Source organism: Cololabis saira, chromosome 21 (genome assembly GCF_033807715.1).
Source record: "Cololabis saira isolate AMF1-May2022 chromosome 21, fColSai1.1, whole genome shotgun sequence".
Classification (NCBI taxonomy): Eukaryota; Metazoa; Chordata; class Actinopteri; order Beloniformes; family Belonidae; genus Cololabis; species Cololabis saira.
The window spans coordinates 13383752-13411077 of record NC_084607.1 but is presented as its reverse complement, the minus strand read 5'-3'; the positions used below and the strand labels follow the sequence as shown (position 1 = coordinate 13411077).

Sequence of the window (27326 nt, the reverse complement as noted above, 5' to 3'; positions counted from 1 at the left end):
GAGGGCAGGAAGAAAGGAAGGGCAGCGAGAAGGAGGGAGTGGAGAGATGGAAGGGCAGGGATGGAAGAGGGAAGAGGGGGAGGACTCTTGGTGATCTCTCCTGAAGGGGATAATGGGAGAAGAGCACATTGCAATGGCTGCCATGTAGTACCCTCCCTGCACAATTAGCCAATCAGCAGCGTGCTCTCCCAGCCAGGAGGATGCATAAAAGAAGAACATTGCAGCAGAGGCACAGAAGGAGACTGTGAGAGGAGCAAGGAATTACACACAAAAACAGCAGAACCAGAACACCCTCCCCTGGACACACCCTGCCGAGGATCACTGCTTCTCTTTTTTCTGAACCATCGCCCACGCACTCGGAGAGAACGCTCTCCCTCATCATCATCCAGTAGAAAACTCCTTTCTCCTCAATTTCATCCTATAGAGGACACCTACAATCTCAGAGGGCTGAGATCCCTTGGCGAAGATTGTATTTTTTTTTCCTTTTTTTATTTTTTTTTTATTTTCATTTTGACTCCTAACATCACATAAAGGCCAAATAATATAAAGGCCTAAGACCACTGAGAGACTCAGCCTTCAGCTTCAAGATCAGTGCAAAGAAGGACCTAGATTTTTTTCATTCTACGTCAAGAATGGTTACTGTACGTATGACTCTATTTCTCTTATATTTAAGAGGGGGACGTTGTAGCTGTTGTATTTCAGTCCTGTGTTGAATTCGTTTATTCATTGACAGATTCAGGTAATATATTTGATTTTCTTCTGTAGAGATCAATATACATGTAAACAGAGCTCCCATGTTTCCCCACATGTCAAAAGATTAGAGGAGCTTTGCAAATTAGTGTCCTGTGTTTTTGTCCAATGTGGCATGCCATATTTGATTAGATTAAAGATCGATACTGGCAGTTAGCAATCTAACACTGTATGATGCGCCATGCCGGCTGCAGTCATCCTTAGCTCTGAGTAAAGTCATTATATTCTGCCATTTTAGACAGCACACGATTCACATTGCAGCACTATACGGTCACTATTACTGCATAAAACGTCGGAGCTCGGACTGCATTTCGTAAATGATGAGGATTCGATCCTTATAGCCTAGAAATTCCGCAGGACTATATAGATGGAAGAAAAGCAATAAAAGGCGTTGCGTGCAGAAGGGGGAAGAAGGGGGAGGGAGTACTTTGCCTAGTGGTGCACAAGGATGTTGGAGACAGGGTTTGTTGAGACAAAAACATGATGCCTCGGAGGCTGAGAGGCTCATCCAGCAAGGCAGAAAAGGCAAAAGGAAGAGAAAAAAAAGGAAGGAGAAAAAAAAGGTCGAGTCACTCCGTTTGGTGGGGAGGGAGGGGAGTGAGGGGATTACGCATCCACTGGTTAGCATTGAATCAGACAAAGTCCAAATTCCTCAGGGTTCTCGGTTGCGATGCAACCGAGTCAATGGGATGGAGATCTCCTCGGACATCTCCATTTTAAGCGCATTTTTTTTCCGCAAAGTAGCATCACATCGCGTACAGTAAAGGCCGCGAGATGGAGAGATGCGAGCGCGGATAAATGATGATTTATGGTTCCGCGTTACACCAACGTAGAGCCTACGGCGTAGGGTGCGCGGCACGGTGCGCGTCGCCGCGTGCACTACGCCGTAGGCTACACCGTAAGCTCTGCGTCGATTTAACGCGGAACCATAAATCAGGCTTAAATCAGCGCCGCCGCTCGGCCGCGTTGGGCGTGTCTCTGCCGGACTCCAGCATCAAACGAGGGCCTTGAAGCCTCAAACGACCCATTCTGCCTTCCCTCTTGACATGCTCTGCGCTTGAATGCACACTGTTTAGCTATTTAAACAAACCAATTAAGGTCAAATCCTTGTGCATATAATTATATAAAAAAAGACAGCAAATAATAAACAGGAAATAAAAGTGGAAAAACAGCCACGACTGGAATTTGACCGATTAAGTGCGTTAAAAATTCATTTTCACCACTACAGAAACCAGTAAGTACTGGTTTAATTTGGAAATTATTTAGTATGAATGGAATCATATTAACCTCTTATAAAATGTCTAGACTGTTTAGTTCGGTAATTATAGTGGATGGCATAAATTAACACCCACAAAAAAAAAAAAAAAGATGTGAGACAGCTATACGGAATATAACAACGATCTTAATTCTAAGATCACACTCATGTTATCTGAATTAGCCATAGAAGGCTATCGTTTTCAAAAGTGTCACTGGTGCAGGTTTAAATCACTGACTCGGACTGTCCAGTTGACACATGTTCAATCATAGTTGTATTATGTATTTGTCGTATACCGTTATCTATTGTTCCTTTCAGGCGTAGACAGAGTCACAAGGACAGCAGGAACTCCCCTGCACATGGTCCGCAGTCCCTCATGCTTGTACCGCAGTGCCAAGCAAATAAAAGCGTGGAGTCAGATAACCTTTCAAAAGCACTTACACAATTCAAGGACAAGGACAGAAGAAGTCAATCCTGCAAACCAGCGGTTTGATCAGAAGTTAAAACTGGCCTCATACTGAACAGTGAACACAGAATTTATCTTTTTTTCACCCTCCGACTGAACGTTTTAAAGGTTAGAAGCGAATTCTCCAAAATAAAACTGCCAATGTTTTATTTGTTCAAAGTTATCAACGAGGTTGAAACGTTAAATGCAGTTATGCGAGCTATGAATTGCTTAATGTTGTCCAACATGTAATTATGGGCAAAAAAATGTGACGGCTATAAGGCAAAAAAAGGCAGACACCCTCATTTAAGACAGCAGTATTGGACTTATTTGTTCTTATATAGATCTTTTAAGGCTATATTGATGGAACAAATTCAGTAACCAGGAAACCGATCGATAGACAATTTTACAAGGGTAATTAAAATACAATGTTTTCTCAGGCATTATTCACGTTTAAAATATATATATTGGTAATTCGCCATTTAAAAGCTTCGGTACACAGCTTTTTTAACACAAGACCACTAACCCTGAAGGGAATAAACGTTATAAACATGCTATAGGTGTTTTCATGATTTGATCTGTCATTGCGTTTTTCGACTTAGAGTTGGTAACTGTAACAATCATTGTTCCCGGAGAGACCTGCAGCCTCTAACCACGACACAAAGCGCCACTGTTTACATTAATATTCATAGTGCTGCCATAGCCTGTGCGAGAGAGAAGAGGAGGAACGGGTGGCTCTTTTGTTTAGTCGTTTCAATACGTTTATTCAACAAATAGGCGCTCCGGTTCATGAATGCCTGCAGAGCTCACAAGTCGTGCCTTTTAAAAAAGAAGCCAAGTAAAAAAAATAAAAAATAAAAACGACAAATCGTGGCATATTTTTAATAATCGACGGTATTTAAATTAGTGTACATTTAGTTTCACATAATAAATGAGATCAAAACCTTTAGAAATTGAAAACATATCTGAATGAAGCCGGGGTTTATGTTGTTTCTCGGCCGTCTGTGGCCTTAAAGCAGCGCGTCCGAAGGCCACTCCCTTTTCAGCACGCTGGATAGCGCCCGCACTACGAGCACTTGTAAAACACATTCGTGTCTTCAAGCCTTTGACATTGTCTGCTATCATCTTATCAAAGTGGCACATACCCAGAAAGCTAGCTGCAATATTTGAGAAATCTTGTATTTGTGGTCTGCTAAGCGAAGAATACGACAGAGTCTTAGAGGATGGCTGACAAGAGCTGTGACTTCTGTTGTCCTGTCGTGTTACAGCTGCCACCATGATCCCTTAAGCTGCAGAGTGTGGCTAATGCCCTTTGTTTGGGATAATCCTGTAATCTGTGTTACTTAGAAGGCTCATTTACACTTTATCTTAGCATTCGCTTTTGATTCAAGTCTGCATGTTGAAAAATCTGTGTATAATGTGAAATTGGGACAAGGTTATATATTAAAATAAGAAATAACTGGCAGAGTTGTGGTTCAAAGTTCTGTATAGATTTACTCTGTACTTTGACGGATGTTTAAACTGATGCACCCTAAAACAGACTAACTGTGAATTTACTTCTACACCAATCTCATAACCACCAAACACTTGAATGACAAAACTAAATATTAGACCATTTTATCTCAACACTGTCAAACATTATATCTGCAACAGAAGCAAACAAAATATCAAAAGGTGTGGAAAACAAAACAAACAGACAAAATCAGATGAATGGAGTAACAGTTATGCATCTGTACATTACAGCTTTGAGCTTAATAGTGCATTTGGAGCAGAAATGAATTCGGAAAGCTGTTTATATCAGAAGAATGAGATCAGTGAATGCCTTCTGTGTTTTTTAATTTGACAGTGTACAGTGTATAAGGTATGTGCATTCGTCAGTGGAGGCAGGGATCTTGTTTGCGTGCAAGTCTGGGACCATTTGTAGATGATGCTTATGCAGTGCATTAAATATTGAGGCAGCTCTCACAGAATCTCTAAATAGAAAGGGAAAAAAACCAGCGGGGGACGAGTGGTGCTTTGATAACAACTAGGATCCATCCGAGATCAAGTATAATTTCTTGGTCACGTTTTGTCCTTACTGGTGAGTTCATCAGAAATAAACTGAAGGGAAAAAAAGCCATGATATTCATGGAGGCCCTGAGAAAAAATTCCACCAAGGACGTCATAGTCACTGATTCTCTATTGTCTCCTAGCTGATATATCTGAAGCTAATACTGGTGTATTTATTTACTATGTAACTATGCTGATTATTCAGGTTTTTGTAGGCCTTCCCATAGCATCACAATAATTTATCCTCATCACATCAAGTTACTGTAAACAAAAGTAATCACCTGATTAGCTTGTTGGTGTACAATATGAATTACCGAATGAAACGTTGATTTATGAATTTAAGCCTATACCTTGTCCACTTCAAATTTCAAAGCATGTTGTCGCTCCTTATTTCGGGGAGAAAATCTTTGTTGCTGCTTATGTCAGCCAGTTGTGCCCAGCCCATCCGCGTTGGGTCTATGAATTATATAACTTTGCACTGCTTGCTGGAAATTTGTACCAGGCTGAGGGTTATTCCAGTTGGCGAGTCAAATTTGCCCTGAAAATGTTTTATCTCGTTCTGTCCCCATCTCTCTTTACAAAATGTTGCTGTTCTTTTTCAATTTTGAGACACATTTATTAGCTTATATTTATGTTCGTCAGATACATCACACAACAATGTACCACATTAATTAACACACACACACACACACACACACACACACACACACACACACACACACACACACACACACACACACACACACACACACACACACACACACACACACACACACACACACACACACACACACACACACACACACACACACACACACACACACACACACATTTAGCTGTATATCAAAATGTTCACCTGACAGATTGGTATCCAACATTTTTTTCAAGCCCTTTGTACATGAATGTATGTTTGAAGTAATTTATTTTAGGGTTGTCTTCAGCCTGTCACTTTGCCACAAATTTATTTTGGCAATGTCAGTTTAGTTTACCGATTTGTGTGGATTCTAAAAAGCGAACGGAAATGAAAGATAAAAATCTGTCCTGGATATCTGCATCTAATAAGCAGAATGAAATAAACATTTAGCCAAAAGTAAGAGAGCATGTCAGCCATTAGAAACAATACAGTCTTTCAGGGACTGTTACCTGGGCAACCTGAGTCAAGGTGAGGGTCAAAGCAACACAGCTGCATACAGACCATGATGGAAACAGATTTCATTAGACAGGCCTGTTTACAGATGCTACAAAAAGAAGAAAACGTGAAATGTGGCATAGGCACAAATGAGGAAATTAATGCGAAACAGGATATTAAAACACAGCCATAAAAAAAGAAAATATCAGTTACTTCAGGGAAGACAAGATAAAAGAATATACCGTAGGTTATAAGTCCTTAATTGTCAATGAAGTCACTTAAAGAAGCATAACACTGTAAAAACCTCTTTGGAATTTGAAATAGGACTGATAATGTATTGTTGGGTAAAAAAACCATGTTAGCTAATTTCCAGGGATTATTTCAGGGATTATTGTTTTAACATCATGTTGTTTTAATAGCATTTAGATATGCTTAGAGTATATCTTAATTAAGTTGACAGATGTTTTGATTATAACTTTTAAATACTGTAAAAGGTAATTATTCTTTAATGAACTAATGTTTTCATTGCTAGAGTCTACATTATAATATCTCAAGAACTCATTCAAGCCTTTTGGCATACATATTAGCTATAGACCTGCAGCAGCTATAGGCTCAAATCTGACAAAAGTGTTTACATTTTGACCCTAAAAGATTACCAACATTACTGTTTGCCCAAACTGTTTAAATAGTTGTTAGTAAAAGACAATACAATGGACCAAAATGTTTACTGTCATCAAGGTTAAAATTGCTGGAATCATCCTGTTAATTCTAAAATATAGCCGCAATTATAATAATGCTTTATAAATACTGTTTGTGCATGTGTAACAAAAGAAAAAAAAGAAAGCAAAACGTTTGTTGGGCTTTTATGTAAAAGTAAATAAAACACTGTGATGAGGCAACCATTTAATGCTTTCTGATGTGGCTCAAATTAAGAACGCACTCAAAAGCACAGAAAAAGGACACAATTACACGGATTACTAATAGACAAATAAAATAAGAAGAGAGGACAAAGACATGTGAACAAGGTCAGAAGTAAAAATGTGTAATAAAAAAAAAATTCTCTCAACCAATTCACAATATACATTATTTGACCAAGCACTAAATCCATTTAATATCTCCCTGTCCCATGGCAGCCTCACAACTACCATTACCATTATCCATGCCTGTGTAATGGTGCAATGGCGTTTGACCCTGGAAGAGAGAAGGGGGAGGGGAGAAATAAGGAAAAGGGACTGTGACATCTGCAGGACCAGAGGCAGGGAGCATGAGAGTCGGAAAGATGGGGCGTAGGGGGGAGGGGAGATGACAAATCGGACCTTGTATTCTTCTCCATTTTAGCAATTCTTATCCCGGTGCTGCCCCTCTGACAGCCGTGAACAAGAGAGTCTGTGTGCATAGCTATATAAAAAGCTATTTCCCTATGTATTACAGTTCAGACATTACGTCATATTTATATTAATGTATCCCACTATGCCGCTTTATGAATTATAAATCTGACTCCACCCTCTTCCTCAGCAGATAATCAGCACCATGGAAACCCAGGTGTCCAACGGTCCAAGCGGAACCAGTCTGCCTAATGGCCCCGTCATCAGTACAAATGGCTCTACAGATGACAGCAAAACCAACTTGATCGTCAACTATCTGCCTCAGAACATGACCCAGGAAGAATTCAAAAGTCTGTTTGGTAGCATTGGAGAAATTGAGTCCTGTAAGCTAGTCAGAGACAAGATAACAGGTACGACAGTTTGCCCACACTGTGTGTGTGTGTGTGTGTGTGTGCGTGCGTGCGTGTGTGTGTGTGAAAATAAACATCTACAACTGGTTTTGACAGTCCCAAGCATCACTATGACTTTGTTTTGTCTGCAGGACAGAGTTTGGGTTATGGCTTTGTCAATTATGTGGATCCAAATGATGCGGACAAGGCCATCAACACACTTAACGGTCTCAAATTGCAGACTAAAACAATCAAGGTGAGTAAACCTTAATTTAAAAGAAAAAAAAAATCACTTTAAATCTATTTTTGTTTCTTAACAGCATGCCAGACAAAAAGGAAGGAAGTGGAGATTTTGTCAATGGGGTTGTTGAAAGAGGTGGTGACAGAAGTGACAGAGGGAGGGGAGCGAAATGGGGAGGAGGAGGCAGAAGGGAGCAGTGGCTAGAACAAAGGAAGCAAGAGAAAGAGCGAGGGAGAGAGTGGAGGTCAGAAAGCAAGGGGCGGGCAGCATGCGGTGGTTATTGTGATGGAAATGTAATTAGGTAGCCTGACTGTGGTGCACAAGGGTCAGTGCAGGTTATCCCATCTGCCTCCAATCTAGGCTAATTAGGGGGCTTCTTTGTCCCAAAATCAGATGATGTAGAGGGACGGCATATTATTAAATTCTAACTCTGTCCATCCCCCAACTTAATCAAAGTAGATCAAAGATTTGGACGAACTGCAAGTTCAAAAAATCAAATCTCTCAAACAGTGGACCGCTGGTCTTCCAACAGATGTCCATAAAAAAAGCAGGTTATTTTTGACACAACAGATCAAACAATGAGCTCAGGGTTAAGTGATGAATGTGGCTACTTTTTGGGTGAACCAAAAGAAACATTGTACAGTCACAATATTAATAAAACTAAAAAGGTGAGATTATTGTGAAAGAGAAAGAAACAGCCATATCAATTATTACACCCTATAAAAACATTATATACATAAATATCTAGTAGATCCTTAGGATAATTGTTATATTTATAATTAATCTCATATCGTATTCATTATCAAATCTTAAAGAAAACAATCAAAGAAGTTTTATCCTGCTGATTTTGTGGAAAGCTTCAAAGGAGTTAGGTGTTAGCGAGAGGGCAGCAATAGAAGGATAGGGGGTAGCTCAGAGAGAAGAATGCCAATGACAGGATTAGAGGCCATATGGGCTTCAGTCACCATCTGTACTGTGGGAGCGACAGGGAGAGGGTTAATTATAGGGCAGCCTCTGCTCCCCGAACACAGAAACTCCCCCTTGACTCGTCCAGAACACCCTAATCACTGCACCACACAACCCTCCAGCTCATACAGTCTTTCTGTGTAAACAATAGAGGCTGGTGCTTAGTAGGGAAGGCTGAATTTAGAACACCTGTATTCATTTGAAAGATAATACATACAAAAACATTAAGTTTGGTAACCAAGCTTTGTTTTGCGCCAATAAAATAAGTAAAATAAATTACTCACATCTAAATATATTTTTTGGAGAATTCGTGCTCATCACAACTATACAGGCAATGTATCTGTCAACAGTATAAGTTGTCAAGAATCCTGCAAGTCTTGTGATGCTTTTACATTGTTTGCTGTTTGCCTGCAGAGCTGTTCCCCCCCCAGAGAATGGAGACAAAGGAAGGGGGCAGGATAGGGAGAGCAGCTCTGCCTATCTCAGACAACACTCACTCTGTCTCTCCATCACACACAAACACAACACTTTTAACAATGCACTGAACTGAACTATCTGTCACGGACGTATTCATATGTTCCCTTAAACAGAGAAGGAAAAAATAAAAAATCAATAATAGGTCTGTTGTTTTTATAATAACTTCAATATTATTTGCCATACTGGACTCAAATGTCCTGAACGTAGACCAGCGGTAAAACCATAAGGGACAGAAACACAGATGTATCAAAAATGAAGCTGAATAATTGAGTCACTGGTGAATTTGTGAAAATATAACAACAAAGGCTGATGTTTTTCAGTGTAAAACAAAGCTCACCCATGAGCTCATCATAGTATGTCTGTGGCAGGAGTGATGTGGCTTAGTCTGAGATCAAAGGCATTGACTAATTCCATTAATATCAAAGGGACAACTTGCTCTTCGGGGATGAGGAAGAATCCGAAAGGTTCAAAAGATAGACTATTTGTTGGGAATCCGGTTTAATCCCAAAAGGTCTTAGCAACATACTACTTGTATAAAGAGCCAACAATTTTTCTGATATAAGATCTGTAAGCCATAAATACAATTCACACATTATTTTCATGTGTTATAGGTATCATATGCCCGGCCAAGCTCAGCTTCCATTCGTGATGCCAACCTTTACGTGAGTGGACTCCCCAAAACCATGAGCCAGAAAGACATGGAGCAGCTGTTCTCTCAATACGGTCGAATAATTACATCCCGCATTCTTGTGGACCAAGTTACAGGTACAGCCTCTATCTCATGTTTCACCCCGTCACTCAATATATCTGCATGAAATATATCTTATGTACCCCTAGTCAAGTCGATCAGACTTTTAGGCAGCGCCGGCCACTGATTTCAAGATAGTCACATCCTTCTGCCTTCTTACTCGGAGCAGGCATATCACGAGGAGTGGGCTTCATCCGGTTTGACAAGCGAAACGAAGCAGAGGAGGCTATCAAAGGACTGAATGGACAGAAGCCTTTGGGTGCAGCTGAGCCCATAACTGTCAAGTTCGCCAACAACCCCAGCCAGAAGACAGGCCAGGCCTTACTGACTCAGCTGTACCAAACTGCTGCCCGTCGCTACACGGGCCCCCTGCATCATCAGACTCAGCGTTTCAGGTACTGAACATACAGAGAAACCGTACACCTCCTCGATGTGCCCCTCTAACCAATCGATAATCGGTGAAAAGATGTTGTTGAAAGACCAAGTTGCAGGTCATCTTGCTCCATTGCTGAGTTTAGGGAAAGTGTATGCATTTTTTAAATGGCAAGTGCTAAGTTTATCAACGCTGCTGTAATATAGAAAGACATGGAATGTCATGTACTGTATCAACAGTAATGCATCAGCTCCACAAGAGAACAGCGAAGATAAACGTCTTTCCTTGACTACATTCAATCTACCAGATTCAATTTTACTCCTACAAAAAAGAAAATGTTGTCTGTAGAAAACTGTGAGGTAAAAAATGTTTTAAAAGGAAACAACAATATTTTCTGCCATCATAATATTGATAACTGATCAATGTTTTAATAGTAATTATTTCATGGTAAAGAAGGAAATGACAATATGGTATTGTCCCTCCTTCTCACTCTTTTTCTCTGACTTTCTTCTAAACTGCAGTGTGATCCCTTCAATTGGAAAGGGAGCAGAAGCAAATAACAGCTCAAACACAATGTAAGAAACTAGATTTATTCCGAGTACAATAACAAAGTAAAGCTAAATGAATTTTCAGTTTGACTCCTGCCCATATTTCATAAGCTTTGTAGACATCAAAAGAACTGAAACTGCTAGATGTTAGCCCTATTTCTTTTAATAATTATGAATAGAAATATAATAGTTTGAATATCTTCCTGTAAGAAATACTGTTCATGGAATGTCACAAACAAGTCTGTTGGAATGCTCACATATGTGGTATTGAGTCTTTTTACCTCATCAGTAGATGTAAAATTACTGATGTTCATTTTATATTTAAGATATTAAGAGGCAATCTTCACTGGCGCTTACAGTGAGCTCAGAATAAAGAATAAATATCAGCAGGACACGTCAGCAGTATGTGGCTGGTTTGTAACTGCGTTGAAGTGAAGGATGCCCTCTGGAGGCCAGCTGGTGAAGGAGCTACACATTAACATGAAAGCGTCCCCCTTCTTTGTAGATCTCATAACTAACCTCTGCATCCCCTTCATTCTCCCTCTTGCGTTGCAGACTCGACAATTTACTAAACGCCAGCTACGGAGTGAAGAGGTAAATGCCAAAGGTGTACTTTGAAAAGCATTCATGCCAAAATAAAACCTCAAACAAAGTGCCCGGAATACCAAATGCTGACTTCATCCCAAAATCAGACATAGTGGCTATAAATCTTAATGCCCGCAGCTCATTTAATCATATTACAGAACCAGCTCAGATGGCAAAATATGGTCTGTAATTGCAATAAGCACTGATGCAGCTTTCTAACAGCAGGGTATTCTGGCATGCCTTTGTTGAACCTTTTTTTGTTCTTTTTTTATTAATAGAAGTAATTTCTGTGTTTATTTATGAACTAACATTATTGGTTTCAGTTGCTTTAATGTGTCCTTTTTTCACCAGCATGGACATACCAGATTCCGTTTGCGTCTCCTCTGTTTGCTCCAGTTTTTGTATGATTTGATTCCAATTTGCTTTTCATCCCTCTCTAGGTTTCTGTGTTTTGTTCAATACTGTGATTTCTGTTGAACATTGTGATTCATGTTTTTTAATTCTTCCAGAGGCTCTGGTCAGCAGATAAAATGAGAAAAATATGCAGATTGTGTGGGTATCTTGTCTCAGAGCAAGTAGTTCGGAGTCATTGTGTTGCCCACACATATCTATCTATTTACTGTACAGCAGAGGGGATGGAGATGGGGTCCCCAGACTCCACAGCTGCCATTATGCATCCGACTATCATTTCTCACAAATATATGGGCATAAAAGAGAGCATAGAGTTCTGGATGCTATGTGGAACTTCAGAATGACACCCATGGTAGTTCTCCTATTCTCTTCCCCAGATTCTCGCCCATCACTATTGACAGCATGACCAGCCTGGCCGGGGTCAACCTCACCGGTCCGACTGGAGCCGGCTGGTGTATCTTTGTGTACAACCTGTCTCCCGAGGCGGATGAGAGCGTCCTGTGGCAGCTCTTTGGGCCTTTTGGTGCCGTCACCAATGTCAAAGTCATCCGTGACTTCACCACCAACAAATGCAAGGGCTTTGGCTTTGTCACCATGACCAACTACGACGAAGCCGCCATGGCTATTGCTAGCCTTAATGGCTACCGCCTGGGTGACCGTGTGCTGCAGGTTTCCTTCAAGACCAGCAAGCAGCACAAGGCCTGAAAGAGAGGCTGCTGGTAAACAGCTTGTTCAACCTACAGGGGCGTGTACCTGAGCTCCCTGTGCCATCACTCTACATGGGCCTGGACTGAGTCTCTCTCTGACATACTCTCACACAAATTCATCAAATGGATCCACAAACACAGACGTGCAGATTACACATGAACATGTGCACACATTACAGAAACATATCCAAATATACACGTGTTAGAATCTAAAAAAAAAACAACAAAAAAACACAGAAGTGGAGTTTTTTCTTTTCTCTTTACACGACATGCTAGTCCTTCCCTATATTTGCCTGGATTTAATTAGAAAGGGTACATAGCTGGTTTGCGGGGCAGGGACAAGAGCTATCTATTTATGAGACAGTCTAACGAATGTGACAGAGAATGTGAACTGAGCGCTTTGATTGAATTCAGGCAAATAATGACAACTAACGAACAAAAAAGATCAAAAACTTAAGCGAACAAAAATGTGCAATTCACCCAAACTCTTACCCTACCACCTCTCCCATCATCTTGCTGGAGAGGATGTAGTCACCTTTTTTTACACTTGGGCATTTTGAATCAGCAATTTTTTTAGATCAAAGAAAATTAAACTAAAAACAGTGTTCTATTAAGATATAAATATATAGTCAATATTTAAGGTGGTTATAATAGCCGAGTATGTAAGCATTTTCTAGAAACTTTGACTACTGTTTCCTGACCTGCATTAGGTGGTGCCTTGCATTGAAGGCAGTTTCTCTATCACGTCTGAGCTTGTTAGCTGAGACCCAATATGATTTAGCTTAACTAACAATTATTGGTCATAGAAAAGAGTAGTTTGAAGGCCATCAGAATCCCTCTTCTCTCACAGTCTCACAACAACACTTATCACAGAAACACAATTCAGTAACTAGAAAGATTTACACATATTTAGTCCTCTGAAGCTGTATTTTTTTCTAATCTTATCCACCTGATGGATTTAATGCAGGCAGACTGTCTGTGCACTTAGAACAGAGCGGCAGCGGCCCCACGGTGATGACGTTCATTAGTAATTCTCTGCTGGGCAAGAGAGTGATGAATGTGAGGGGAAAAAGAATTCATCATAACACGCCCACAACAAAGGAAAATACCGGTGTTTTTATTTTTTTTTTTAACTCTTTGCAAATTTTTCTGATTGCACCTGTATTGTGATTGCACCCTACAGGGTGTTTTATTGTGAAAGGCTTTTTCAGCCACAATCCGGTGTGATATTCTTCAAGTTTATTAGGTTATTTGTGGTCAAAATGTAAAGAGTACAGCAAACAAGATGTCAATGACAGGCAAACCACTTTTTTTCAACACTTAAATGTTTTGAATTTAAATGTTTCTGTCTTAGGAGGTGTAGTTTAAAAACGTAAAACACAATTTTAAAACACCACATCCATGGACAATGATGTAGGCAGGTCTACAGGGAGGCAAAAATGTTAACACCGGTATTATTCTTCAGTTTGACACACAAATAGAAGCTCCTTGATAAGCAAGGGTATATTTAACAGTTGGATAGAAAGCATGGGCTCTACAAGGTGAATTGAGTAGATTAAGAAGGCTGTGGTTTCTTATGACTGAGCATCTAAAACTATGAGTCGTGTTTTAGAGATGATATCTGACAATTTAAAAATGATCACTAATCCATTGAGGAGAAATATTACTTGCTCCTCCAACTTTGCTAAATGCTCCCAAGTTTTATTTTAAAAGCCTTCTATTGTCTTAAAAGCTTCCCGGTAACTTTAATCCCTTGCCCGATCAAAGATGACCATACAACATCATGCTTGCATATAAGGGTCAAGAATATACTTCTGTTTACAAAAGGAAAGTATTTATTAATTTGCTTCACATCTGATTGGCACAATCCCAAAAATAGCCCTTTTAAAAATATTCCCGGTCCACGTGTATGAGAATTTATTTATGGCACTCTTGATGAAAGAGTAAGACCGACCTGTCAAGATGAAACGTCAGTTGCAGCCCAGACTTTCGTTTTACCATGGAGAGAGCTAGTATCTTTCAATATGAAGACATCTGCACATGATAATAGATTAAATAAGGTCAACTATATTCAAGACATTTTTGCTTTTGCTTTTTTAAGAGACGCTGTGTTAGCCAAAGAGGACAAACTCTTTGAAAGGATTACATTAGAGATAAATCTATTTTTATACATACAAAGGAACAAGACCTTGTGCTGAATTTTTACAGATTCTTAAGCTTGGAAAAATTGGGGCATCACATGGCTTTATTTTAAAACCCTCTCATCTTTACAGAGTAAGAGGGAAAAAGCATGCGGTGTATGGGTGGGGATTTAGGGAGGGGGCGAAGGAACAATGTATCTCACACAAACTTAACTGTCTAACCATATCAAAATAAGACGAACCAAACAAGTACGAATCTAATGAGAAATGATAAAGTTAAACAGTTGGAGTATAACCTGACAGACACAAAACACATCTGGTGTCAAGAAGTTGTGTACAGTGTTGCTTCAGTGGGGGCGCAGTGAAGTGAAGTTCTTTGACTTGAGAATCCCAGATGAAGCTGCAGCGCGGCTGGCTCATTGCCCAGCTTAAGAAAACAAAAGCTGCTTGCAAAAAAAAAAACTAAAAGCAAAATGCTGATTCAAACCGTGACGCAGATTCATTACAAACCCTAAGCATGAGTCTTTATAATTAGATAGATTTGATTTCTGCCAAAGAATTGCTTTGCAAGTCAGTACCAAGAAGGATAAACTAAGACTAACTGTATTATTCCCTGAATAGTTGCTGTACAAATATATTTATTAAATAAGGGCCCTCTACAATTTGAGTTATAATTACTTTTGAACATAGAAGTTGCGCATATCAGTTTCCATTCTGAATCTTAAAAACTACCTTGCCAAAAGCCAAACTCAACAGATGCAAGCAATCCCATTTGCACACATTTCATGCAGTAACATAAGGCATTTGAAAAATCAATTCACCTCTTGACTAAGGAAAAATGCATCCATATCATGAATATTTATCCCCTTACATTTAAATCATCTACTTTGTCTTTGTCCTTTAAAACAGTTAACATTGCACCTCTTCAAATACGCACAGACATTTTTTGATCCAACTCATAAGGTCTCATCCCCTAAAACAGTCACTGCTGCAGATGTTTCCACAGCTGGCCATATAAAGGACGATTCTAGCAATTTGAAAGAGATAGAAAGTATGACTGAGTAGTCGGCGCGGCCAGTGATAGACGTTAGGAACAACCAAGATAACAGGCCACGTTGAGCTGCAGCTGGAGTTGTTTACCCAGCCATGTCCAATGTCTTACAGTCAATCCACAAACCAAACCCACAGTCAGAAACGGCCTTTCATACACAGTCAATACGAAGACCTACACCCGATGTAAAGCAGAGAGCCAAGGACTATGGCAGGAAACAGTACTACACTGCTTGAGGAACAACAATAATCATTTTAAAAAGACAAAAAAACTTTCCTATGGAACAGTAAGTGCAATGTGCTTTGTTTTTATATTGACTCAGAACAAATGATATATATATTTTTAAAAAAGAAATTAAATGTCACACTGAAAAGGTTTGCGAAATAGTGAGAGGAGCGTTTGGACAAAAGCATTAAAATGAACAAACTCATTAATTAAAAACAAGCATTGAGAGCTCTAATGTTTAAATTTCCACAATCAATTCCTCAGTCCCTAATTTGTGCTCTGACCATGCAAGCTCAAACAAACTGGTTATTTGGCTGACTTGATAGAGCAACTCTTGAAGACTTTGAAAGGAATACTGTCTAATATATCATCAGTTTTAGCCCATGTCAATTTCAAGTATCATTTTTCCTGTAATTTATTGATTTCATTTTACATATCAAGACTCACTTGTTATATTAGCGTATTTGTATTGTTGATGTTGCCATAGAGAACACACATGGGTCAAAGATTATGTTCGGTTGCATTGATTGGGTACAGTTTGTTATTTTCTTCCATTTTTATTAGTTGCAGTTTTTACAGTGTATGCCAATTTTAGACTTAGTTAGATTTTTTTATTTCAATCAAACTGTGTTCAATTGTGTTTGTAAAGTCTGTGGTAGCTTTTGTTGCAACATAAAATAATTTAAACAGAAAAAATTCAAAATAGCGCCAACAAACTTGTATTATTTGGGCGACTTTAAGCTTGTAGTTTTAACTTATTGTTAACTTAAAAACTATTTATTATCATTATTATTATTATTGCCTCGTATAAAGTATGTTTTGTGTATATTTATAGTTTATTTCATTATATTTGCAAGTTTAAAAGATTTTAAGTTTGCCAAAATTGTGATTACACCATTTTGTTTCTTAAAAGGGGGACAAATAGAAAAACAGCTTTAGAAGTACGATTTGGAAACGTTCTCCATAGTCAAAGAATGCACTGCTATATTTAACTAATTGAAGTGTATAAACATACATGCTGTGTGCTAGATGTTATGCCTTTACTGCCTGTGTTCTGTTTGTCTTGTTAAATGAAAATCTTTTAATAATTTAATCTAATCACAGTCTTGTTTTTTTTTTTCCAACCACTCGTTGAACCCCTTAGACATGGCACAGCCCCTCTAGTGAGGCTTTGGTCCAATTCAGGGCCTAGGCAACTAGCCAGGAACAAAGGGGTAGTCATTGTTTGTTTTGCTCACAAGAATCTTTCCTGTTTTGCTGATGGGCTGATTTACAAAGAGGATACCGAGAGGTCTGATTCTGTAAAAGTATTTCGGTACTGAGATTTACTGTTTCAAATTCAACATCAAATTGTGCAACAGAAACACGTGTGTTCTTTACTTCCAATATACATTTGGAAACCCAGCCAAGAGCTCGGGCAAATTGATGTGGGGCTCTGAAAAGCTGCAGGAAGGTTTTCTTGGGAGTTTCTAGAGTAGTAAAGGGGTGAGTGGTCCTTCTGTTTCTCAACTGTATTTTGTGTCTATTTATTTAGAAAAGGGGACGCAGTAACTTAGTGAAGTTTTTCTTACATTTTCCTGGAATGGTAGAACAAATCAAAGGTGAAAATGATCAAACAGTTCTGCTGACACCAATGTCAGTAGAAAAACTACAAAAATCTCATACTTCCAAACATGACCAAATGAACAATGTCAAAATTTTACAAAGAAAAAAAACCTTTCAGTTTAGACTAGGATATTTATTACTGGGATTTCAGCTGACGACGCTTGAAGACTTTTTCATGGAATTGTTTAATTATTTGTACTTTACATGCCAGAAAAAAAATAAAATAAAAGTTACAAATACAAATGACCCAATTTTTATTGCATGTCTAAACAGTAGCCATTGAACTTTATGACCAAACATGCGGAAAAGAATGTCTTGTAGCCATCATGTACAGTGAAGTGAAAAAGAAAAGAACGACCTCTCTCAATTTTAAGACTTTACATTATTGTGTATATGTATTTATATTTATTTTACTTTCTCAGGTCCTTACAGGGTCTCAGCACAACTTCTGATGAGCAACACCACATGAAATATCACAGCGGTATTAACAAAAACTAAGCCAAATCCAAAAGCAGTGTTTGAAAAACTACGTACACCCTATGGAACTCTTTATAAACCCTTTATAAGCAATAATTTGAAATATTTATTTATATATATATATATATATATATATATATGTCTGTGTGATGTAGTGGGGTAATATATATAGTGTGCAATGCAATGAAGTTTCAGTGACAACATCTTAGTCAGCACTTGGCTGGACCCCAGCAACAACTTGATATATTCGTCCCGAGCATTCGATAGTTGATTTGCTGGTGTGCTGTGGTTCATCGACCTTTTACTGCAAAGCTTTAACTGTTGCACAGATGGCCTCAGAGCTGACTCTTGAATTCTCTGGTAAACAGATAACTTCATGGTCTATTCAATGACTGCAAGAAACCTAATTTTTGTGGCTGAAAAACAAGCCAAAATCCTGAACCCTCCACTGCTGTCATGTCTGCTGACACCATTTCTCTTGATATTTGCCGCAGGTGGTGTATGCCGTTTTGCAGCAAAACATCTCCACTTTGGTCTCTTCTGTCTAAAACACACAGTATTCAAAATCTTGTCAATTTTTTCTCAATAGAATGCAAACCTCAACAGTGGTGTTATACGTTTATTTAAGAGAAGCAGCTTCTTACCTTCTTCAAACAGTACAAACGACTGTACCAAGTTTACACACCACTTCTGTTTAAGTTGTAACATTGTGTTAATCTGAGGTTGTATTTATGCAATTTTAAAATCTAGCACAAAGCAAATTACCTTTTATCAATACCAAGACATAAAACGTTATTGAGAGTGACCTTCATTTTTTGCATGACTATCCTTGCAGGTACGAAAGCTGCACCGTTAGTTTGGCCTGCCATGCTGAAATTATTGAAATGTACCAACATATCCGTTATGTCTGGGTGAACTAGTACTGCAATTATCATATCGGACGGGAAAGTAGTTATGGGGAGAAAGAAAATAAGAAAAAAAAACAAAAAAAAAACCTATACTGGCCGAGTAAAAACTGAACAGAAGCACGATTTAAAAAAGGACTTTAATGGAAAAACAATGGAATGACACCAACTATTACAAACAAGAATCATCACAGCAGGTAGCTGTGGAAGATAGACGTGTTCATCATACTACAATTAACTACTCACTGGAATTTTCATACATTTATCTTTAAAATAACAGAAAGCAATGACATGTTGCACACAGCATGGAAACTTGCTGCACTGATTGTGGTCCCCTTAGTAACCTGCAACAAAAAACAAACACAAGAAATTCATTTTATGAACATGTTTTCCTTAAACCCCACGTTTCTTGTTTAAAAAAAAAAAAAAAAAGGGCCATTTATCTTAATTTGAGCCGGTAAGCTTAATGTTGAAAGACTTTTTTTTACATTAGAGATGTGACCTACCATCTAATGCATCACTTAAATTTATATTTGATGCTGTGCTTATTTCGGACCCATGACACAGTCATAGTGTCTCAACTTGACAAGGAAACACCCATGCTAGTATAAACTCAATTGCAAAAAAGCTTGGACATGGCAAGATGTAAATAAAAACCAACCAAAAAAGGTTTTCATGTCACGTAAATATACAGTACACTTTGTTCACAGCGGTTGATATTGGGATATTTCACAAATTAATGAAAAACATCAGCTCATTTTAAAATTTTGATGGCAGCAACACATCTCAGAAAACTAGGAGGAGGGTCATTTTTACTACCATTTAGTATCCCCTCATCTTTTAAAACTACAGCCCATGTATGTTACTGTCTAAAATAAAACAAACTGTCCTGGTCCTTTACTGCATTTTTCATTTCAAGATGCACCAAATGTTTTCAATTAGTGAAAGTTCTGGACTGCAGGCATCCCAGTACAGCATCCACACCACAGCCATCTATAATGCAGGTAGCATGCACTTTTAAATTGCCTTACTGACAGATGCACGATCTTCCCTGACAAAAACAACGTCTGGAGTGTGTTAGGGCCGTGTGATGACCCATGTCATTGAATAAGTTGAAGTAGAAGTTTACAATAAAAATTAAAAATGAAAAATATATTTGCACTTGGATCTGTTTAGTATGCCACTGCCCATACAAGCTTCCCTAGTCTTGTAACACCCTCCCCACAAGAGCTCTCCGCTGATGTAGTGGAGGTGGTTTGGATTTGCAACAACATCATGAAAGCAGCCATCTGCAGTGAAGTTTGTCTGTATTCTGTGAGAACTAAAGGTAAATGGAGTCATACGGCTGCAATCTGCAAAGACAACAGCAGCATCTTGAATTTGAAATCAGCCCCAGATATGTTACCTCCTCTGTATTATGTATTCAAAATTAAGTATTAAAAAAAGATCTTTCAATTCCAATGAAGATAGTCATCTTGTAGATCCTTTTTATAGTTAACATAAAATGAACTTATTTAAATAAATATATTTTGTATCTTTTATTTTGAGATGAGAAAACTGAAAAATGGTTGTAGTACATAAAAAATAAAAACATTTTTTAAATAAATGAAAAGTATTTAATTTTTTTCCCATTTTTCCTTCAATTACATATTTGTTCAGTCTGTACAGAACAAACAGTGTGCCTTTCAACTGAATATACAACTTCACACTAAATTTTGCCCCATGTAAAGTAGATGTGATTCTGTGATACAGTGAAGTATCTGACAAGAATCACAAAATCTATGAAGAATGAAAACAGAATATTCACAATACTGCTAATATCTTAAAGTGCTCTACGCCTTCATCCCACCCATGTGTCATTACATTTATTCAACTGAAATAAGTTACTTATTGACATATAGTTAATTCTCTCAACACTAATAATACATTCAAACCAAGTTTCCTTTACCTTTCTCCCACTGCCTCTGTCCTTCTAAAATGAAGCTGCATCTGCTCATGCAATTTTCTTCAAAGGAAAAATGCTGAAATGCTAAACCTTGACGATAAGCAGCTTTGAATATTAGTGATTTGAAACCTGCATAAATGTCCACCATTAAGAAAAAGGTCATTCATTGATTGCAAGTGCCACATAAAAGAATGATGCTCCTAAATAACTCAGGTTATACAAGACATGTAGATCTTGAAGGGACCACCACACAAAAGAGTAAGACTTAACCTAAAATGATCCCTGAAGTTTGCAAAAATCTCTGAGAAGTTTGAGTTACTCACAAATCATAAGCACCTAGAGTTCTTCATGGTCATGAAGTGAATCCACGCTTTGAGGCTCTTGGCAGATCGCAGGGCTGATGAACTCCATAAGGTATTCACAGCGGCTGGGCTCTGAAGTAGATACCACAGTTGTCTCCTTCCCACATGTTATTTTTACCTGGAATATTACAGAAAGATAAATTAATTGGTCTCCATCCAAAAAAAAAAACCCCCAACAACATGAGACTATGGATAGAAAAAAATAAAAATTATTCTCTTGCAAACTGGAACTCACAGTGGTGGATCTGCTGGGGCCTTGCCAGCACCCTGTACCATGTTCATATTTCATCATAGAGTAGATGTTATCCTCAGGACCTGCCCATTTCCCCCAGGCTCTACAGAGAGAAAATTGCAGGATGAGCAATCTGTTCAATAAAAACTAAAAATAGACAAACCAACTGATATTTTCTTACCCTAAATTAGTTTCTGATCCACCAAACTTGGGTTTCTGGGATACTCTGTTGAATGGGCAGAGCTTGTAGATATACCTGTGAGAAAAATTACTTAATCGCAAGAACTTCTGTCGAATACATTAACAGCATGTTTCAAAGTGAAAGTGTGCGCATACTCGCTAGTATTCAGCTCATAACACTGGCTGTAGAGGTAGGTAAATTCAGCACTTGGTCCAAAGTCAAATGAGATTTCCTTTTCAAGGTTTCTGCAAACAAATACTGGGTCAGTGTTTCTCCTTCTACTTTGCAAATTCAAACTAATAACAGCAACTGTGCACCAAAGTCATCCACGAAAGCAGAAAGACTGGAATTCTGATGACAACAACTGACATTATTGGCAATGAACTTCCCTCAATTTTAATCTGAACACTTACCTGACCTGATCGTCCACCTCCCGTAGAGCCTTCTCAACCTCATCGAACTCGTCCCTGGCTTTCTGAGCAGCTGGAAATTATGTGTATAAAACTGAAATATCCACTCAGTAAATTCAGTCTAGACATAAAATGTCTGAGCAGATAAAATTGATTGAACACAAAAACTTTAGTAATCTAAAAGCAATATGTCTGCTCAATAAATCTGAAAAAAAAAAAGTTTTTTTTTTTTTAAATGAGAAAAAGGTATGCTGTCAGATCTGTGGTGCTCTCTAATATTACACAGAGTACGTCGGGGACTCAGGCCTGGCTTCGACAGTTGTAAACATACCATCAATCAAGTTCTGCGTTTCTTGGTCGTAGGGTGGCATCGTCTCCTCTTCATTGTCCTTCTTTTCTCGAGTCTGCACTGAAGGAGGGGCCTAAATTCAAACATAGTTGAACGTTACCAACTGCAATACACCTGACCGCGATCCAATTTAAATCTGACAAAGGAACTCAAGAGTTTACCTTATAGTCTGCTTCATCCATGTCATCATCTTCCCCCTCATCTTCATCATCGTCCTCCTCCTCTTGTATGTCATCTTCGGGGTATGGCTCGGAGTCATTGTCAGAAACAGGCTCCCTTGTTTCCTCGGTGGAAGTGTCCACGGGTGCTGGGTTGTCTGCACTGGACTGATTGCAAGACAGTCTCTTATTTAGTCTCATATTTAGAGAAGCAGCAGATTTTTTTTATTTAAACAATTTCTTGCAGGTCCTTACCTCAGATATATATTTATCTTTGATATTACTCCAAACAGATTCAAATGTTACCGTGTCAACATTGTCAGCTCCTCCAAAAAGGCCCTATACAAAGCAATAACGTTAAAATGTTGATACATTTATCTCCTTAAGGCGCTTTATAGATTTTGAACTGCATGCCTTTAATATGTAAAATTAGATGTGTTTCAAAAGAAGAAAAGACAAAAACATTCTACCTGAGCTTCTTCTTCTGTGAATGAACCATCTGAATCTGGATCAAGCTCTGAATGAAACAGGAGCTCAGCAACTGAGATGCTGAGACGCAGAAAAATACATTCATGTCATTGGGATAACAAATCTATTGATTTCCACCACCCAATCAATAAAGCCAAGAACAAAAGCATGAATCGATGATGAACAAATGATCAGCAAAACTCCACGTAAACAGGAATTCAAGTCAACTTTTAAATTAAATCGGGGTTACCATTGTACAGATATTTGATAAATAAGAAATTTCCATGGCACTTTATGTGAAGCAATTTTTGGAGTTTCAAATGAGTAAATTATCATAAGGAGTGCCAAGAAATTGACTTAACATAATATGGTTGCACAACTACACATTCTGCATTTTTCTTCTGAACTACTTTATTAAAGTTTGATTCAAAGCTGCCACTCCAAGGCTTCAACACATGGTATACTGCATTTCATTTTCTAATAGATTCTGATAAATATGGAGAATACCAATACTTACAAGCCATCCACATCCTTATCCAGTTCAGCAAACACCTCAGCCATTCTAGCCTTATCTTTCTCCATTCGAACGATAGCTTTTTGATCTGAAACAAGATTACGGCTTTATTTTTTATCAGTGACGATAACCATTTTGGAATCTGCAAGTTTTACTTTACAAATGTTGCATGGACGATGAGTCTAATTGATACAGCCAGCACAAATGAATGTAGCGCTTTGATCAGACATTTAATTCTCTAAAGTGATGCAATGCAATTTGTAGACAGTAGATGGTATAGTTTTTATTTCACCTTCCCAGGCCTTTAGATGGCGATCTTTAGCTTCTTTTTCTGGCTGCTCTGCAGTATCTTTCACTGTTCTTAGAGCCTCCACCTTTGTTTCTAGATCCTTCTTACCGCCCTGAACCTCTGCAAGTTTGGCCTGTTGAGTCAAAGTAAAATGAAATTTTTAACCAAATATGATCTGCACAATACCTGAAAACTGTACTCCTAAATATAGAAAAAAAAAAGATAAGATAATTGAAAAATACTGAATATAAGCTATTTATTTGACATTGTATCAGCATCTTCACTGTATGTTTCTTTTTACTCAAAAATTATATTTCAAAAAGAAACTTTTCACACCTTCTTTTCCTCATGGCCTCTTTTAGCCTCTTGAATAAGTTGCTGTTTAATTAAAAAGCCTTCCTTTGCAATTTCTGCCAGCTCCTTCAGGCTCTCTCTTTCTTTGCGCCCCATCTCCCTGCAAAATTCACATCATATACTTTATTTTACTTATTAAACTTCATTTAACTTAATTAAAAATGTATTCAAAAAAGTGTTTGTAATAATATATGTACATTTGGGAACAATTAAAGCAAATAAATGTTTTTTGTGCTCAAAGCCACATTTCCAGACCTGCAGGTGTTCTCACAGGTGGCACCACTGTTGTACTCATCTGTAGTGTCGCAGCAGTCTAAAGAGAGTAACATGTTAAAATACTGACTACAAACCTGAAATGAAACGGTCTGTACAGATTAAAATTCATACCACAGATTCCATCATTGATACGGGAGGAAGGGATGAACCCCGGTCGGAAACCGGCATTGGTGCAATGGAAGCTGCCATTGGGACAAGCAGCGGTACCTGCAATTATTTTTGTTAGTTTATTGATTTGTGACAAATTTGCTACAAGATAGCAGACATGGAATCTTCCACATACAAAGTATAATCACCTGGCTCATCAGATCCATCTTGGCAGTCACAGTAGTCATCATTTACTCTGTCGAAGGGGATGGTGCGGGATCCATCCAGGCAAGTGAAAGGTTTGCCTTCTTCATAAAACTGCCGTTCTGTTAAGGTTTAACACAACATTTGTGACAAAGATTTGACAGGTCAAGAATGGCTGCAATCTGGTTTCTCCCTTGTCGGCTTCACATATGTTTATATTAATTATTAAAAGAAATGTGTGTGTGTGTGTGTGTGTGTGTGTGTGTGTGTATACACCGGTATATAATTTTTTTTTAAATAAATAAATAAATAAATACATTATATACGTTATATATTAAAATGCATATATATGCTTTAGGTTTTTACCAACTTGGTATTAACCATTAATATGTATGCAGTCAAAAAAAAAGAATCTGCAATCAAAAATAGAATATTGTATGCAGTTCAAGGTATAATATTCATTCAATTACAATAAGACCATTCATACGGCGTCATTTTATACAAAGTAAAAAAGTTTCATTTCAAGTGCAGTATAACAGTCAAATCACGTCTATTCTTGAATGAATGAATTTGAATGAATTAATTTTTATTTAGAACATATATATAAAAAAAATCAAAATTAAAAAAAAAAAACAGTATCATCTTCATATTCACACATGTTCGAAAAAAAAGAGTAGGAAGAAGTATACACTTTTTCCTAGTTCCTACCCCTTTATAACTGTGAATTTACATTATTGTTGTTGTTGTTGTTGTTGTTGTTATTATTATATCTACACAATATCCATATAAATATAGTCTATATAAATACTACGTAAACATGCCTATTACTACATAATTATCCATATAAGTATATAGAAAATATAAATATTACATAAATAGTATATCAATATATAGAAAATACAATTATATAAATCTATATACACTATATAAACTACATAAATATCCCTATATATATATATATATATATATGCTACATACCTAATATATAACATATTAAAAATTATAACAATCCCTCTCAACATATAATAAATACTACATAAATATCCACATAAATATCTAAACATATTTTAAGCAAGTATAATATACCTTTTTCCCTATTTTATTTGTTTCTCACACTCCTCGTTAACCCATTTCCATTTGTGTATTAGTCCATGGGCCAGACCAGATATCAGTACCACTCAAAGTCACAAAACTTGATTATAATTTTTGAAAATATCCATGTTTGTTGTAGATGATATTTTGGTATGATAACCCTTCCTGAGTGGCCGCTGTATCATCCTGTATTTGCATGATTTGCATGAAGACCAGTTTGTGACATTAACCTAGTGGCTGTTATAGTTTCATAGGAGCCTAATGATGCTCTTCTAGTTTAAGGCTCACAATGACCTGTAACAATGATATAGTATGGGGTATATTATACATTTCCTGAATCCTTATGGTCCTGTGAGTATTCCAGTTTTTGTATTTTGTGTCTCTGTTGTTCCTAGATGACACAGGGCTAAAAGATAGTATGTCTTTTAGGCAAAAATTGTGTAAAAAATGTGTGTTGTTTATAGTTTAAAGAGCTGCAGTGACCTCTATGTTGGTCAGAAAGATTCACATCTTAGCTTGAATGAATGCTTAAAAGGTCCCCTTTAAAATGATACCAAAGACAATATTGTGAAACATTCACAGATATCCTGTACATGAGTCTAAACCAGGATATGCACCAGCATCTAAAATGTAATTTTCTGAAGGGGGTGGGTAACTTCATGAGCTGATAACTATGATACAGCTGCCACTCAGGAAGGATTATCATACCAAAATATCATCTATAGACATGGATCTTTTCAAAAATCACAAGTAAGTTTGGTCACCTTGAGTGGTACTGACCAGTGAAATTTTGGGTTCTGGCTCATGGACTAATTGTCTATTATTAGATCTACATGAGATTCTGTTTTATGTTTTCCAAACAACATAATCTTAGTTTTGCTCAGATTTAGTGATAGTTTGTTTTCTATCAAACCATAATTTTAGTTTGTGTATTTGTGTTGTAATTATGTTCAAATATTCCAGGCAGCATGTGTTTCCCCCGGACTGCAGCTCTTACTGGACAGGGGGACACCGCGGGGACGCTGCACCTCCACGGCTGAGACTCCAACACACAGCACCAGGAACACCAGGCTCTGGCTCAGGAACATGGTCCAACCTTTACAACCTTTACAACCACTGGTCCGCCAGAACGACCTGTCGAGCAGAAAACACCTACAGGTCAATCACGACACAAGCTCTCCGGGTCAACACCATTTCAGATTTCATTCACTTCCGAGCGATTAGCTGAGACTAGTGCTAACTAGCGAATTTAGCTGATTTTCGAAGCATAGTATAACAAAAAAACACCAATTACACGTTTACAACTACGATAACTTGACAATTATGCAAATATTACAACTTACAAAGCAGCAAAAGCAAGCGAAAAACGTGTAATTTACGTCTCCTTCGAGCAAGCTGAGAGCAAATTATCACCTGATTGCCAACTTCCGGGTTGAGAATGCGCGTGCGCGAGTCCTCTGTCTTGTTTCAATCTGATTGGTCGATACGATTGGTCCCGTTACACACAGGACTGTCTCAGAAAATTAGAATATTGTGATAAAGTTCTTTATTTTCTGTAATGCAATTAAAAGAACAAAAATGTCATACATTCTGGATTCATTAC

The 27326-nt window shown here is 37.9% G+C and overlaps 2 protein-coding genes across 16 annotated transcripts; one reads left to right on the top strand and one right to left on the bottom strand.

Annotated features, from left to right (window-relative positions):
* The first annotated feature begins 238 nt into the window (after window positions 1–238).
* On the top strand, window positions 239–17670 carry elavl3 (ELAV like neuron-specific RNA binding protein 3). Of its 14 annotated transcripts, none has more exons than XM_061712783.1 (8): window positions 239–641; window positions 7147–7363; window positions 7495–7598; window positions 9638–9791; window positions 9941–10169; window positions 10669–10722; window positions 11251–11289; window positions 12048–17670. In XM_061712783.1, the coding sequence occupies exons 1-8, from the start codon at window positions 633–635 to the stop codon at window positions 12394–12396; spliced, it is 1155 nt and encodes a 384-aa protein (XP_061568767.1). In that variant the 5' UTR covers window positions 239–632; the 3' UTR covers window positions 12397–17670. The 14 variants fall into 14 exon arrangements, with proteins under 14 accessions (XP_061568767.1, XP_061568768.1, XP_061568769.1 ...); XM_061712784.1 differs by having other exon boundaries at window positions 7144–7363; window positions 9944–10169; XM_061712785.1 differs by having other exon boundaries at window positions 7144–7363; window positions 12069–17670.
* Window positions 17671–18923: 1253 nt separating this feature from the next.
* On the bottom strand, window positions 18924–26823 carry prkcsh (protein kinase C substrate 80K-H). Of its 2 annotated transcripts, none has more exons than XM_061711347.1 (17): window positions 26721–26823; window positions 24637–24753; window positions 24452–24547; window positions 24320–24377; window positions 24047–24164; window positions 23714–23843; window positions 23425–23509; window positions 22910–22988; window positions 22695–22778; window positions 22443–22607; window positions 22264–22354; window positions 21936–22005; window positions 21678–21767; window positions 21523–21597; window positions 21345–21444; window positions 21071–21227; window positions 18924–19146 (listed from the first exon to the last, which is right to left on the bottom strand). In XM_061711347.1, the coding sequence occupies exons 1-16, from the start codon at window positions 26809–26811 to the stop codon at window positions 21084–21086; spliced, it is 1593 nt and encodes a 530-aa protein (XP_061567331.1). In that variant the 5' UTR covers window positions 26812–26823; the 3' UTR covers window positions 18924–19146; window positions 21071–21083. The 2 variants fall into 2 exon arrangements, with proteins under 2 accessions (XP_061567331.1, XP_061567332.1); XM_061711348.1 differs by having other exon boundaries at window positions 21084–21227.
* Window positions 26824–27326: the final 503 nt, after the last annotated feature.